This window comes from Montipora foliosa, chromosome 2 (assembly GCF_036669935.1).
Source record: "Montipora foliosa isolate CH-2021 chromosome 2, ASM3666993v2, whole genome shotgun sequence".
Taxonomy (NCBI): Eukaryota; Metazoa; Cnidaria; class Anthozoa; order Scleractinia; family Acroporidae; genus Montipora; species Montipora foliosa.
Window position 1 is genome coordinate 30,595,477 of NC_090870.1, and position 13,961 is coordinate 30,609,437.

Consider the following 13,961-nt stretch of genomic DNA (forward strand, 5'->3'; position numbering starts at 1 on the left):
TAAGGTATATACAAGCTGCTACAATAACCAAAAATAGCAAGCTAAGGGGCTTGTCAGATATTAGCAGGGGAGGGGGGGGGGTGGAGATTTGCAGTAAAGCGGCGAAAATGAAGGGACCCTCCCCAGGTAAGGGATTGAAATGTCTTTACCCTCTCCTGGACCTCACCCTAAAATTCTCTGACCCTCCCCTCCACCCCCCCCCCCCCCTCCCCGATAAAGAATGGCTCCAAATTTGTTATACAGTTGTAGAAGACAAATGGTTCGGTACTTTGATATTTCTTTTGGAGAAACAGGACCAAAAAAGCTTTTGGCTCGATAGGATGATAATCTTTTCTACCACTGGAAACCAAGATACACGCACTGCGTTCAAACCTATCAACCTATTTTGTATGGTATGATTTTCATACATGGTTTGTATTCGTGTTATGATATTAAGGCATCCCTTTATGATCACAATGGCTTAATTTCTTGTCACCCTCCCCCTTTTGTTGTCTTTTTTTTTTCATGGCCCTCCATTTTGAAGGGCTCCAAAAATTATGACCCTCCCCCCTGCTAATTTCTGACGAGTCCCTTACGAAAACTTTTAGTCTGCGCGTTTGCGTTTAGACTATAAAAGAAATCGAAATTTGCGCTTGTTTGCCCACATTTTCCATAAAACGCGAGATTCGATGAAAAACACGTTGTAGGAGTACAGAAAACGAAAACGAAAACGAAAACGAAATTAAACCAAACCTCAACGCATGTTGCCAATCGAATCAGTGCTTTTAGTTTAGTAGCTATTTCATTGACTTCGATGTCGTAGATTGCAGTGTACCAAAAAGCAAGGTGATTGGATGCAAATGAATAAAGAGCAGTGAACATGATGAAGCTGCCTAGTAATGCATGAAATTTAACGGCCCACTGTCTGTGATTGTGAGCGAACTAAGGTCTGCAGTTAGCAGCAAAATGGATGGAAATACAGAATGTATTCCGTCAAGGCAACATGAACACGTTGTGTACGTGATGTGTTAAAATTTGGACAGAAGAAGAAACTTTTTTTCTGCAGCAAATGTGTTTTAACTGTCGAGTCCTTGATGGACAAATCACAGACTAGCCTCACTGAAGTAAAAACCTAATTAATAATCGACGCAACGATGGAAGACAAGGGTGACAACTCCAAACGAAAGTGTCAAAGGAAAAACAAGTTTCATTATATAGCTAACTAACAAGCTGCAAGAAACAGGAATTGACGTAAAACGGATCAACGATTTAACACTTGCGAGACACTAATGAACAAACTTAGATCTTGCCGATATAACAATACTTGATAAGGATAGGAGGTAAGGATTCTTATGCCAAGAACTGCTGTTGATAAATTTAATGTCGGTCCTTGCCAGAGCTTCATTCACCCAGATAATCCAACAGATTCAAGTAATTTCTGTAACTTACTTGAAAACGCTCAAAATTCATGAGAATGTTTATCTGGCGAAACATGGAACTGATTGTGGACTGTTATGAATGCATGGCCGTGTCTCTATACACCGTGGCAACTGCTATCTTTTTTTATTTATTTAAGTAACAATCTGTCGATTAAAACAGAAAAGGGCATTGAAATAACTTTCAAACTCACTATAATCGATAGGAACCTCGTTATTAAATTCCAATCAATAGGACCCTGTAATTCGCGCTTAGTATGTAAACGTTGCGGTTGCGGTTCCCAAAGGGGACCGCGGGGCCAAGAGTTTTTCACACTAAATGTTGCCGCATTGTCAGGTTTAATGCATACTGTGAATGCTACTATTTTTCAAGATATATCCTACGATCCGATGACGAATAAGAGGGGGGGAGTTGTTTTCATTAGAGGCAAAAGAATTGCCGTTTGTTCAAGCAGAGTTAGATGTGGGGAGGTTGCATGGGGGGAGGTTAGGCGTGATGGTGGGGCGTCAGTTTTCAAAACGCGAACATATGTGGCATTCACAAGCTCATTAAATCGCATTGTTCGTTGGTGACCTGACAAAAATATCAGCTTATAAAAGCAGCTTTTGAAACCAGTCGATACATATGATACATAGCGAAGCATGTTTGACAGAGAAAACGCTTAGCTTTCCCTTTACCTACCCGAGGTCGGTTGCAAAATTATAGTTATCAGTTATGAGGGTAAGTGAAAGTTTCTTTTAAATATATCTCTTTATTCACCTACTTTTCTTTAGCAACAATTTTTTTGGAAGATTCGGTTATCCTCCCCGGCTTAAAATTTGAAAAGATCCGTTCCTTATCACTGTAAACGCAACTTGTTGTTCGCAGAGTAAATATGGTCGCCCCGTCGATATCCCAGTTCCTTTAGAGTAGCATTAGTGGAGCCTAGTTTTGGAATGTTACGGTGTATCGCCAATTATTGTTTTGCGTAGGGACGATTTAGCAGTTTGTGTTTTCAACGGTCCCGGCGAACTGTCGATCCAATCATGATTAGCGAAAAAGGGAGACTCGTTGGTTGAAAGTCAAACTTTGGAGCTGTCTTCTTTTTCAAAGGCGCAGTAACGAGAAAAGAATTGCTCGTTTGGTATTCGAAATGAACTGCCCGAATCCGTCTTTTTTTAATCAAGCGGGTCGCAATAAAGATCATATCAAAACTAGTTAATGTAGATAATCAGCACGCCCACAGCATATTTACTTTGCAATCAAACTTTTAGTCGCAAGTTTCTGGTGTTGTTCTTAACTTTTCTTCGGATAGATCTTTGCTTCTGTATCTTACGTACTGTCAATAAACGAGAAGGAGGGTTTTAAAACACTAAGCAAAGCCGAGTGGTTTTAGACCTGATAAACCACGACCTGCGAGTTTATTGAACGGCTTCAAAAGCATTCTACAGAGATGTAAATGCCTTATTAGTATGATTTATATAAAGAATTCTAACGAGGAGTGTTTTATCAGATTTGAAAGCTCATCGGTGACATTTTAGGCTGTTTCGCTATTGAATTATTAATAAGTTCTTGACAGAAAGAGCAAACATCCTTTCATTTGTGGTAAGCCGAGCAAAAAGTAACTTCTTGCTTTAGTTCTGTCATTCTAAAAGTTTCCATGTTTAGAACCTCCATTCAAGGGACACCCTCGAGACCCAAGGAAGTGTTCCCTGAATAGAGAGTGGGTTGGATACAAATATTAGTATAACAATTTTTCCGGGACCAAATTTTGTGCCCCGTGAATGTGCAGCTGGTTACAACCTCTAATTTCATTGGATTCCTTTAGGACGCAGTTCTATTGTTTTTAGAGATAGAGTCTATTTTTTTTATCTCGTTCTTTGTGTCCATTGTTTTCTGAACCAGTCCCGAGAGCCTTTGTCCGTAATAGCTGCGTACTGACCCCGTGAAGAGAATGGAGGTGTCCCAAAGGAAAGGTTCTACCGTAATATTCATCAAGAATCCCTCACCCTGGGTCATAGACTCTTGGTTGCATAAAGATACAATCAGCATCGAGATAAAGTCTTTCATGACTGAAAATACATCTCTATAGTTCTACACTGAATACACATTAAAAATTAATGAAATCCCACCTTCCTCGCACAGCTTTTGTTGGTGGTTAAAAAGGAATTCGCCAAAAGATAGCCAAGATCTTAGGCATTTTCAGATGCATGTAAAATAAATATATTATGTGTCTTTTTGTTTTGCAGATAATTCACTTGACGAAGTGTTTCGTTGCCATTTGCATAGCGATCGGTGAGTTTTGTTTCCTTTTTGATTTATGGCTCCCATTCGCTCCATCGGGGAGGTTTCGTTTCCTTTTTCTCCTTAATTATCAAAAGTAGCCGCTGCATTTCAGAGGCTCAACTTTTAATGTTCCATTTTTACCTTTGTTTGCAGGGTGTATGGTGGCACAGTCATTAGTGGAAGCAAAGGTAGAAACAATGAACAGTATTTCCAATAATTATGGCGCAGTCTTCAATTCGGGAAGAGGCTGCAACAAGGAAGCATTAGAGTGAACGTGAACAGATAGGTTAGATGGTCAACGAATACAGCAAGGCTACCTAAATCGTTATCTGTTGGGGCCCGACTGCCAAGTATAAGGCCACTTTTGGAACAACTATTTCTTCAGTGCCTCGGGTGTCAAATGAAATAAAAATTACTTGAGTGGCTCGGCATCTTGCTAAACACGATTGGCGAGCAGCCGATCCGACGAGCCAGTCAAAGATATAACTTACTCGATCTTTAACTATTACTGAACTTTATGTTGGCGATCCGCATGGGCTACTTAATTGATACGCCCTAACTCCTGTAGTTTCCTTTCTTTGTTCCGTTTGTTTTCTTCTAATAATTAGATTCCGTTATAAACTTTACCTCAAGTTGTATTAAACATTCATGTATAAAACATGATCATCTTGAAACGCTAACAATGCCAAATAGTTCTAGGATTTGTGTAAATTAGTAGGGTGGGAGCAGCGAGCGCGTTTCTTGACGTCCTTACGGCTGCGTAAGAGACAGGACAAACATGTGACAACCTAATTAACAAAGCTAATAGAGATTCACTGGCCGGAAAATTGTGACAAACGGATCTTAGTAGCAAGATGGCCTTAGTCGACTTTTATGTTTTGTTAGTATTGTCACTAAAATCCAGCTGTCCCGGACTCGATAATGTTTTTGTGTGGTTAATGTTTTTGTCATTGTGTTCATAGCCTCTTCATTTACACATGACAGAGATGGAGCTAGAACGATACTTTGGCGTGCAGACCTTGGCTGATGGTAAGTACTGACTGAGTTAGAGGTATCGGCAGAAGCAGTTCAGGGAGGTAAAATGAACTTTTTTAGTTACAGCTGAAATTGTTAGAGCAGAATTCTGGATATATAATGCAATTGTTTTTCTAGTCAAGTGCCGCGATAAAACATGAGCATATCTTGTTGAGCTTGCACTCGTTGGCTACTGAGGACAATAAGCTTGATGGCCCACCAGATAAACGCATCCTTGGGGAATAATTGTTAAGAAGCTTCACACCGAGGTTCGAATCTCTTTAATTTTGGTAGTGCCCGAATATGAAATAACAGAGCCATATTTATCAGACTCAAGTGGTGATTTCGTGTCACACACACTCCACGAGCGCTTTACACGCGAAATTCACGACCTTACTGAGAGGCATTATGTCATGAACGCGTTTGGAAATAAGATGCACCTGAAGCTTAAAAGAAACACTCAATTGGTAAGACCTGGACTCGAGCTGGAAACGCGACATGAGAATGAAGGCATCACCAGAACTCCTGCCAATCTAAATTCATACTTCCATGGAAAAGTTGCTTCGGATTCAAGCTCTTTCGTTGCTGTTGGTAATGCTAAGGGACTGGTGAGGAATTGTTTTTGCGTCTGTATTTAACTCATAGTTTATTCAACAAAAGTCAGGATGAAAGTATTAGAATCATGAGTTCGTAATGAACGCCGAATCAAAAAAGTCATTGCGGAAAAGTCATTTGTGAAACTACTATCAAGTTATAATAAACAAGGAAGCCTGATAAACTCCAGGCTTTGAATGGAATAAATAGCAATGAATATCCGCCACTATTCACCTGAACTTCGGTGAATAACTGTTTTAGTATATGTATGTTAACTGTTAGTTGAGCTGATCGTATTCAGCTATTAGGATATTATAGCCTTTTACTTTTCCTACAGTAAACCGGCTTTGAAAGGAAGGTTTATTGTGAGGACAAAAGCCTGAAAACAACTTTGAACTACATGCTAGAAATGGATCCATACGTAGCCCTATATATGTTGTCAATTCGATCATAGTTTCATGTAAATATTTTAGTTAATACACCTATTTCCTTTTTGCTGTGAAACGTTTCAGACTGGCATGATCAAACTAGCACGTGACACACTCTTTATTCATCCCATACCGGATCACCTAACAAAGCACGTGATAACCAAAAGTAAGGCGAAGCCACACCTTATCTACAAGAAATCAACGTATCCACACGTCTGTCAATCAGGTATTTCCATTTTTCTTGAAATAAATGCATATAAACTATAATGACAAAAATATAACACAGTACTTTTGAATATGAATTAGTGATTCTCTCGGCTTGTAAAATTAAGCATGCTCTGAACGAGATGATTTGGAGCTATGCCTGAAAATGCTCTTAAAAGGCTTTCAACTGGAAAAAGATCCTTTTAAAAAAACTGAGACTATAGCGCAGAATTAAGGGGGAAGCTCTTGTCCAACCACACACATTGTGTTCATGATCAAAGAGATGACCAACGGCCAATATTCGGTCACGGTATCATTAGTGGAACAAGGTTTCCAGGCCGTTCAGATATTCCATGGCTTGATCTTGCTTTCTTTGTCTCAATTCAATATTAGGGGGAGACGTCGGGAAAGAAGAGTGATATGTGCTCTCACCGAGTCAGACAAAGAAACGTCTTCTTAAAATTCATTCTACTCATTCTGACCATTTCAAAGTCGCTCGGCATGGATAGTATATTCTAACCTTACAGAAATAAAATCGCTTGGAACGGTATGGACGTTTGGATGTTTACCGTCGGATCTTCACGTCCGACTCTTCATAATCTCATATTTGGTCATTTCACGTCGTTTTGACGAGGACAACGGCAATGAAATGTACCAAAACTAAAACGAACGTGCGGAGAATGCGCAGTCTTGCTTTTGCTCATAAGTCTATCGTTTTGTGCCGATCTCGTTCTTGTTGTATTTGCGGAAGCCCTGCATTGGTGTAGATTGATAGAGATCGTATGCACACAACGTTAGGGGGTCCACTTGGTGTCCCAAAATAGGGAATCGGCATCGGTATTTGTATGCAATTACAGTACAGTTTTATTCAAAAAAAAGTTTGCCTCTAATCATGTGAATGATTGGACTCTATTGTTTTTTTATGTGACATGAAAATGAAATTTTTGGTAGTAAATGATAGCAGGAACGTTTCTCGAAAGTCTCGAAAATTTTCGGGCATTTTTCGTGTCACCGTTTAACTCTTTGAATCAAGTTGTCAAGGAAAAAGTTATGTCTGCTCTTGAGAACATGCCCTAATATCGCGTTTTCAGAATTAAAAGATCTTTTCGCGGCCCGGAAACGTTGTCGGAACTTTTGAGAAACCAGCCCCTGTTCTGGAAAGAGCAATAAAGCTGATTTTTGCGTATTTTACAGATGTGAATTTTGATGTTTTGAACAACACGAGTGACCACACCAACATCACCAAGTCTCCATCTAACCTGCACAAGTTTTTACAAGTAGAGCTTTTGGCGGATGAGAATGTTGCAGCTAGGCATAAAAATGATACTGCAGACTTCCTATTGGTTCTAGCGAACATAGTAAGTTGTCAGTGCTGTACCTTTAACTTCATTATTATAGCGGAGTCGAGTCACTGGAAACAATTTAGGCCTCAGTCTTTTTATAAGATACTTTCAGTCAGGTTGCTCTTATAAAGATTACCTTGCGATCATAAGGGATCACTATTCGAATTCTGATCAGCTACAAACAAACAAGGTGCTCTCGTGGCTTTTGGTTTCGTTACGTTATCCCTTCAGAGAATAAGCGATAGACCCTTTGCATATATGGCGCCTAAATTTGAATAACAATACTTTGTACATCCTTAGCCTCGTACTTATGTTTCTAGACAAAGGATTTTCCACATGAATGTGAGGCTTAGGATGTACATTGCCATTTATGCAAAGGGTCTATTATCAGATGGAAATTGTCTAGTTGAGTATGACATGATAAATTCCACCAATCTAGAATGGTGTTATTGACGGATAAGTCTCGCGTTACTTTAAACGGTAGCTTTTTACATATATCTTATTAGATGTTTTGGTATGTAGTATCGCTGAGTATTTTTATGAGTTGTGCTGTGAAGCAAAACATGATACCGTGAACAACGAGTAGAAATACTCAGCGATACTACACACCAAAACATCTAATAACCTATTTATTGTCCAACAAACGAGAACGTGTGTGCAGGGCAACGTCAGCAACTAATAAACTAGTCAAATCGGGTACAAAAACCAAGTGTACAATAGACGAGTTCACGCTCTTGATTGCATCATGGGTAATCAGGGCAAGATGGAGAGAAATTCAAAGGTTTGTAAGGAAGTTCAAAACGATGAAAAGTATTCATGACATGCAATTCCAAAACAAAAGATATGCGCTCAAAGGTGCGGCAGAATAAACTTGGAGAGAATGCCTATTGTAGAAATTATTTTATTAACAAAGGTTTCTGCCATACATTTCCTGTAATTCCAAAGGCACAAAATGTATACAGAGAATGCATGGAGACAAAAAAGCAATTTTTAGGAATTCCAAAGAACGGATACCAAGTCTAGTTCATCTCAGTTGAGAATATGAACTTATTTGTTTGGTTTATGAAGGCGAAAGTCTATAAAGTAGAGTCATGTACAGTATATTTTGCTTTGAATTTCCATACAAACCTTTGAATTTCCCGCCATGTTGCCCTGATTACCCATGATGCAATCAAGAGCGTGAACTCGTCTATAACTAACTGTACAATATCGTGAAATATTGTACTCGTTTCGTGCGTTTTCTGTACAATAACCGATACAGTTGGATAATAAAATTGGATATTTTAGCCGTCAGGCAACAATTTTTTCACTGGAGGTTCACTGTTAAAGCGCAAGAAACGTTGTACAAGCTGCCTGTTTGAAAAGAAGTTGTTTGTAGGTTCATTTGCTGTACAGAGAACAGTTCTCGACTGTCATGCTGTGACAATGTATCATGCATTTATTCAGGTTTGTTTCTGTTTCTTTGAAAGGTGGCCGGGATGTTCCGCGATCATTCAGTAGGAAAGATCAAAGTAAACTATGTTGTCAGCCGACTTGTGATCATCACCAACAAAGAGGTATTGCGACTACTGACAAGGTCATCAAAATGTGCAAGAAGTCTGTTTTATAAACCTGCCACTAAAATCTGATGCAGAGAGCATCGTCGTCTTCTTCTTCATCTTTACAATCCTCGCCATCTCCTTAATTGACCTTTATAATTTCAATCTCCGACTGCGAGAGAGGGCGATTAGCAGGTCAGAGATTACTATTACTATTATTATTATAATAATAATTATTATTATTATTATTATAATTATTATAATTATTGTTATTGTTATTGTTATTATTATTATTATTATTATTATTATTATTATTATTATTATTATTATTAACGTCTTCATCATCATCATTCATTTTATCATTGACCCCATAATCATTTTCATCGTCATTATAATCTTTACTTTTTATAAGGTTAGAAGTATTTTAAATGATAAAAAAATCCGAACGTTTTCGACAGTAAGTCATCTTCTGAGTACGAAACGGATCATCCGCTGTTCTCTCTAACCAGCAACCGCAGTATTTGCAACCCGCAGCTTCAGCCGTTTTGAAAGTTCAACGTAAGCGTTGGTTTCAACGAGTTTACAGCAAGAGAGACTGCTCGCAGTCTACTGTTTGCATGTTGTACACGTGATCTTTCAAGTTATTCGGCCGATGAGAAGATTTTCGCTTTACGACAAGGAATTCGTTCGTTTAAACTTGATTTCTATCGTTCTATAGCCTTGTAAAAAATGCAGTTGTTTTAAACTTCAAGATAATATTATACTAGACATTATCATATTTATTAGCTCATTATAACGTCATCTTTAACATTGGCCTTATCTTTCACGTTAGTCCGTTAACGTCATATCATACATAACAGTTCCACTATGTTATAATGATTTCTGGGTTTTCGTTCCAGCTAAAAGTAAGCAGAAACGCAACAAACGGGGAAAGAATGGGGAATTTAAATGATTGGATCAACAAACACAAGCCTAAAAATAAAAGCGATCCAATGTACATGGATGTTACAACATTGATTCATGTGTAAGTCGTTTTGAAATAATTTTTTGTTCCGCATGCACAAAACCAACCTTGCTCGTGTTGCTTTAAAGAAACAAATAAGAAATGAAGCATTTTCAGTCTATTTGTTTGAAGTTAAATTTGCCATTGAACGGTCAAATTGGTATTCTGATTTTGTTTAAATCATGTACAGGGGTGTTTCACCAGAGCTTTAAAGTACTTTAGCTCAGGCTTTTATTGTTTCAGTTGTCAAAATTAACCATATCTGTTAGCCCTGTGTTTCCCTGAGACTGAAATTAAATCACTCTCCGACTTTTCAGTTGGAGGTTTTAAATTAGTAGGTATAAAATTCCTTTCACGTGACTAAAGTGCACGTGGTACATTCAATTGATTCGATTATGAGTTTTTGTAATATACATAACCTTCATAGACACTTGTACATGCTATTTGGGTTGATTTACGAAAAAAAAAAGATGTTTTTTCACTTATTATAGACGTTAGTAACATTCTTAAAGAAGCATGAAAAAGTATGAGTTTGAATACTACTGATCCTTGTTTTGAATTATCATTCTTTTGCAGGGGTAGCAGAGGTGGTAGGTATTGTCTCTATTGATTGGTGTCTTTATTCTTCTGTTCCATTAATGTCATGACAAATTTACAATTTGAGGTGGTAAGAACTGTCACATTTAGTGCTCTCAATGTGGTCTTAGCAACATCCGTAAGGTAATTCTTCTTTCGTGTTATTTTAAAAGAGTAGCAAAAGCAATTGTTTCATTTCTGTGTCCTTGAGAATTTCATGTACATATGAACCTTCAAACATAACTGCCATCTGCAATATTAGATCTGTCAGCTGAAGAAATCCTTAATTTGTTTGACAATTACTGCCGCACCAATAAGCTTTTGTATCATATGAAAAGTACCTCACGATGATGATTTAAGAACAAGACCGGCTAGTATTTTCTTATATAGGAATGGATACAATTTTATCACCAGTTTAACCAGCTATATAGGCATTATTATTGTTTCCCAAATGAATACAAAAAATTCCGATATTTGAAGACATCAATTAGTTCATTTTCTAATCTCCGTACAGGCTTAGCCTTGGCGGGTGGCCTGTGCTCTCACAGGGTACTTGGGAATGTTAATGGTTATGCTGGATTGCAAACCGCTGGAATCATAGCACACGAGACTGCTCACAAGTAAGACAATCCAAAGAATTGAATTTATAGCAAAATCATTGGTAAATACCAATTGACCTCTTTTGCTTGTACGTTTTGTATTCCCAAAACGTACAAGCTAAAGAGATCAATTAGGGTTAGGGTTACATTAATTTGTTTTACTCCCTTAGGCGGGGCCACTAGACATCAGCTGCAAACTTTCAAGAAGCTTCAGAATAAGATTTGATTCATTGGAAATGATACAGAGTGCTAGTAAACGTTTCGGATGCTCTACTACTAATCCAGAGCAAAAGGAGGGTTTCGCGAGCTAAGCTATTGTGGAGACAGAAAGTAATCAAATATTATAGGAGAGTGGTCTTTAAATCATAGTTTCATTAATTTCCCCAAATGAAACCAGTCAGAGCGTTCGATGAGATTTAATTGCATTTGAATAACGGACAGATACGAACCTCATGACCAGCTCAGGTTACCGTCGCTTGTTTGCAAGTTAATTGTTGGAAGAAGTGTCTGAAATAATTGTCCTTCTTAAGTTTCTATATGTAAGTTTAAAGTTTAAAATATCACCTTCTACGAACAGTTTCTTTAGTACATCCTATTTTAACGATGGTATTCTTTTTGTTCAGTTTCGGGGTTGGACATGACAATGGTAAACCCTGCAAAGATGGTATTAACATCATGGCGACGGTGTTGCCAGACGGTAAAGGAGCCTTAAAATGGTCTTCATGCAGTAAAGATGTTCTTCAGACAGTTCTCAGGTATGTTCTTCGTGGCTCAAAGCTATGCTTACCTTACAGCACCTTCCGGAAGTGTGCCAGTCGCCCAACTGTTGTGTTAAACAAAGTAAGGCCAGTTTCAAACGTCGAACTTTTCATGAGCCGAATCTAATGTAGATGGGAAAATCCATTGTTTTCGCTCGTTTGCATTAGATTCGGCAGATGAAAAGTTCGACGTTTGAACCGGGCCTAATAAAGCAAATCGGCTAACTCAGTGCTGTACCCAATTCGAAACCCTTTGGGGATAAAACGTTTTGTTCCAGATATTTCCATATCATTTACATGTGAATGCTAGATTATTATAATGCAAATACGATACACAAAGAATCTTAATCCGGGAGATTTGAATTAGGTACAACATCGAGTTAGTAACCTTTACTAATTGAATCGTAAAGAAATAAGCAATTTACATTTTGTCGTGTTTGAGGTTTTTTGGTTTCATTGCATACCATTGGCTTTGTTGGTGAGCACCTTTCGGGACCACTTGGCCAGGCACTGAATCCGGTGAAAGTTTCACATCCACCCAGGACTCAAGGTTCTTCAGAACCCAACAAGCTAGAGTACGTAGTCGTCGCGAATTTCGATACTCGGATTTGAGCTAAGCTGTTAAAACCTGGCACGCACCTGCGGGGGTCCTGGAGGTATGGCACATGCAATTGGAAGGGGAGGGGGGAGGGGGGAGGAGGAGGGATCTTTGTGGCAACTCTGCTCGTTTTGCTAAAATCACGTGATATTTGGACAATAATTGCAAAAATTAGTTTGTCTATAAACCTCCACGTTTCGAAGTTTCGAAGCACCAAAGGCTGTATGCAAAGATGCCGCATCAATACTGTGCATGTAAGCACAAACGAGTTACAAGTAAACTTTTTCTGTTTTTCAGTGGACCAGGATCAAAGTGTCTGGAAGATCCTCCGCAAATTTCTCTTCCTACTTTGTCGGACAGCAAATTGGCTAAAAAATTACCTGGTTTTCTATTCGATGCAGATACTCAGTGTAAATTTCTTTATGGCGAAGATTTTCGACAATGTCCTCACAGCAATGTAAGTTGTTTTTCTACAGTTTTGTCATTTTCCTATGGGCTATGAATGAAACAGTAGTGTTCTGAAGATATTGAATTATGGGAAAGCTTAAGCTGCCACGAATGTACATGTCGCCCGTGCAAAAAAAACCGTAACCCACCAACACCTGTGTCTGGTGTCCTTTTTTTTATGAAAAAGATTTTAAGACTGTCACGTTTATATTAGAATCTATTAAATCTTGCAATGAACACTGTTATGACCACTTTTCTTGTTTTCAAAGTTTCGAACATGCGATACTCTATACTGTTCGAGGACATGGAGTGTTTGTGAAACTATCTTTGCTCCACCTGCCGATGGCACCAAATGTGGAGATCGACACGTAAGTTCATTCATCTCAATACATCTTTATACAGCTATTTTGTTGAGGGTCTCTGGGGAACCATAAGTAACAAGGAAACATTGGTTTCCTTGGGGTTTTGAGATACAGGACGCAGGGATGGCGCAGTGCACGTGGTGAGATCACTCGCCGCTCACCAATGTGGCCCGTCATGGTCACCGGGTTGGCGTCGCATGTGGGTTGAGTTTGTTGGTTCTCTACTCTGCTCGAGAGGTTTCCATCTCCTCAAAAATCAACATACGATTTGGTATGAGTTGATTTAATTTTATTTTTGTACAATGTCCCCTAGCGCTAAAATCCGTTCTCAGGTTGAATCCGTTTTTACCAAGGTTTAAATGGGTGACTCTAATTTTACCTGGGTTGAAACCCTTCCCAAAAGGACTGAAAACATACATACCTTCCCTCAAGCACTATCTTACGCATCTCAAGACATCTTTTTCGGTTTCTTTATTCTTACACTAATACATTTAGTTGCAACATTACAACATGGAAAAGGAACAAAGAACTGTACTATGCACTAACCAGTACTCGAATTCGGACCCTCCAGAATTGTTGTCCTGTGTCCTCACCACTACAGTACAACGACGAACATGCTCAACCCAACACATTTCCTTTCATTATTTACTTTTGTATAATAACTCAATTGATACCTATGTATAGAGCGGTTTTCAATTGAGTGTCGAAAGTAATTAGTGAATTACTTTGGTTTTGCATTTACTTCACTCAGTGATTGGTTCAAAGTTCTCGCGCCACTTTTTCAACCAATCAGAAGTGAAACCAAAACCAATCGTA

General features: G+C 38.6%; 1 protein-coding gene across 1 annotated transcript in view; it reads left to right on the plus strand.

Annotated features, from left to right (window-relative positions):
- Nucleotides 1-2,130: 2,130 nt before the first annotated feature.
- Nucleotides 2,131-13,961, plus strand: part of LOC137991480 (A disintegrin and metalloproteinase with thrombospondin motifs 16-like) — a 29,001-nt gene continuing 17,170 nt past the window's right edge. The window contains exons 1-14 of the mRNA XM_068836560.1: nucleotides 2,131-2,136; nucleotides 3,645-3,690; nucleotides 3,835-3,869; nucleotides 4,644-4,710; nucleotides 4,990-5,303; nucleotides 5,802-5,883; nucleotides 7,116-7,279; nucleotides 8,734-8,820; nucleotides 9,702-9,826; nucleotides 10,382-10,395; nucleotides 10,896-11,001; nucleotides 11,604-11,735; nucleotides 12,634-12,793; nucleotides 13,053-13,151. Coding sequence (XP_068692661.1) covers nucleotides 2,131-2,136; nucleotides 3,645-3,690; nucleotides 3,835-3,869; nucleotides 4,644-4,710; nucleotides 4,990-5,303; nucleotides 5,802-5,883; nucleotides 7,116-7,279; nucleotides 8,734-8,820; nucleotides 9,702-9,826; nucleotides 10,382-10,395; nucleotides 10,896-11,001; nucleotides 11,604-11,735; nucleotides 12,634-12,793; nucleotides 13,053-13,151 — 1,437 coding nt within the window. The remainder of the gene's footprint in view (nucleotides 2,137-3,644; nucleotides 3,691-3,834; nucleotides 3,870-4,643; nucleotides 4,711-4,989; nucleotides 5,304-5,801; nucleotides 5,884-7,115; nucleotides 7,280-8,733; nucleotides 8,821-9,701; nucleotides 9,827-10,381; nucleotides 10,396-10,895; nucleotides 11,002-11,603; nucleotides 11,736-12,633; nucleotides 12,794-13,052; nucleotides 13,152-13,961) is intronic.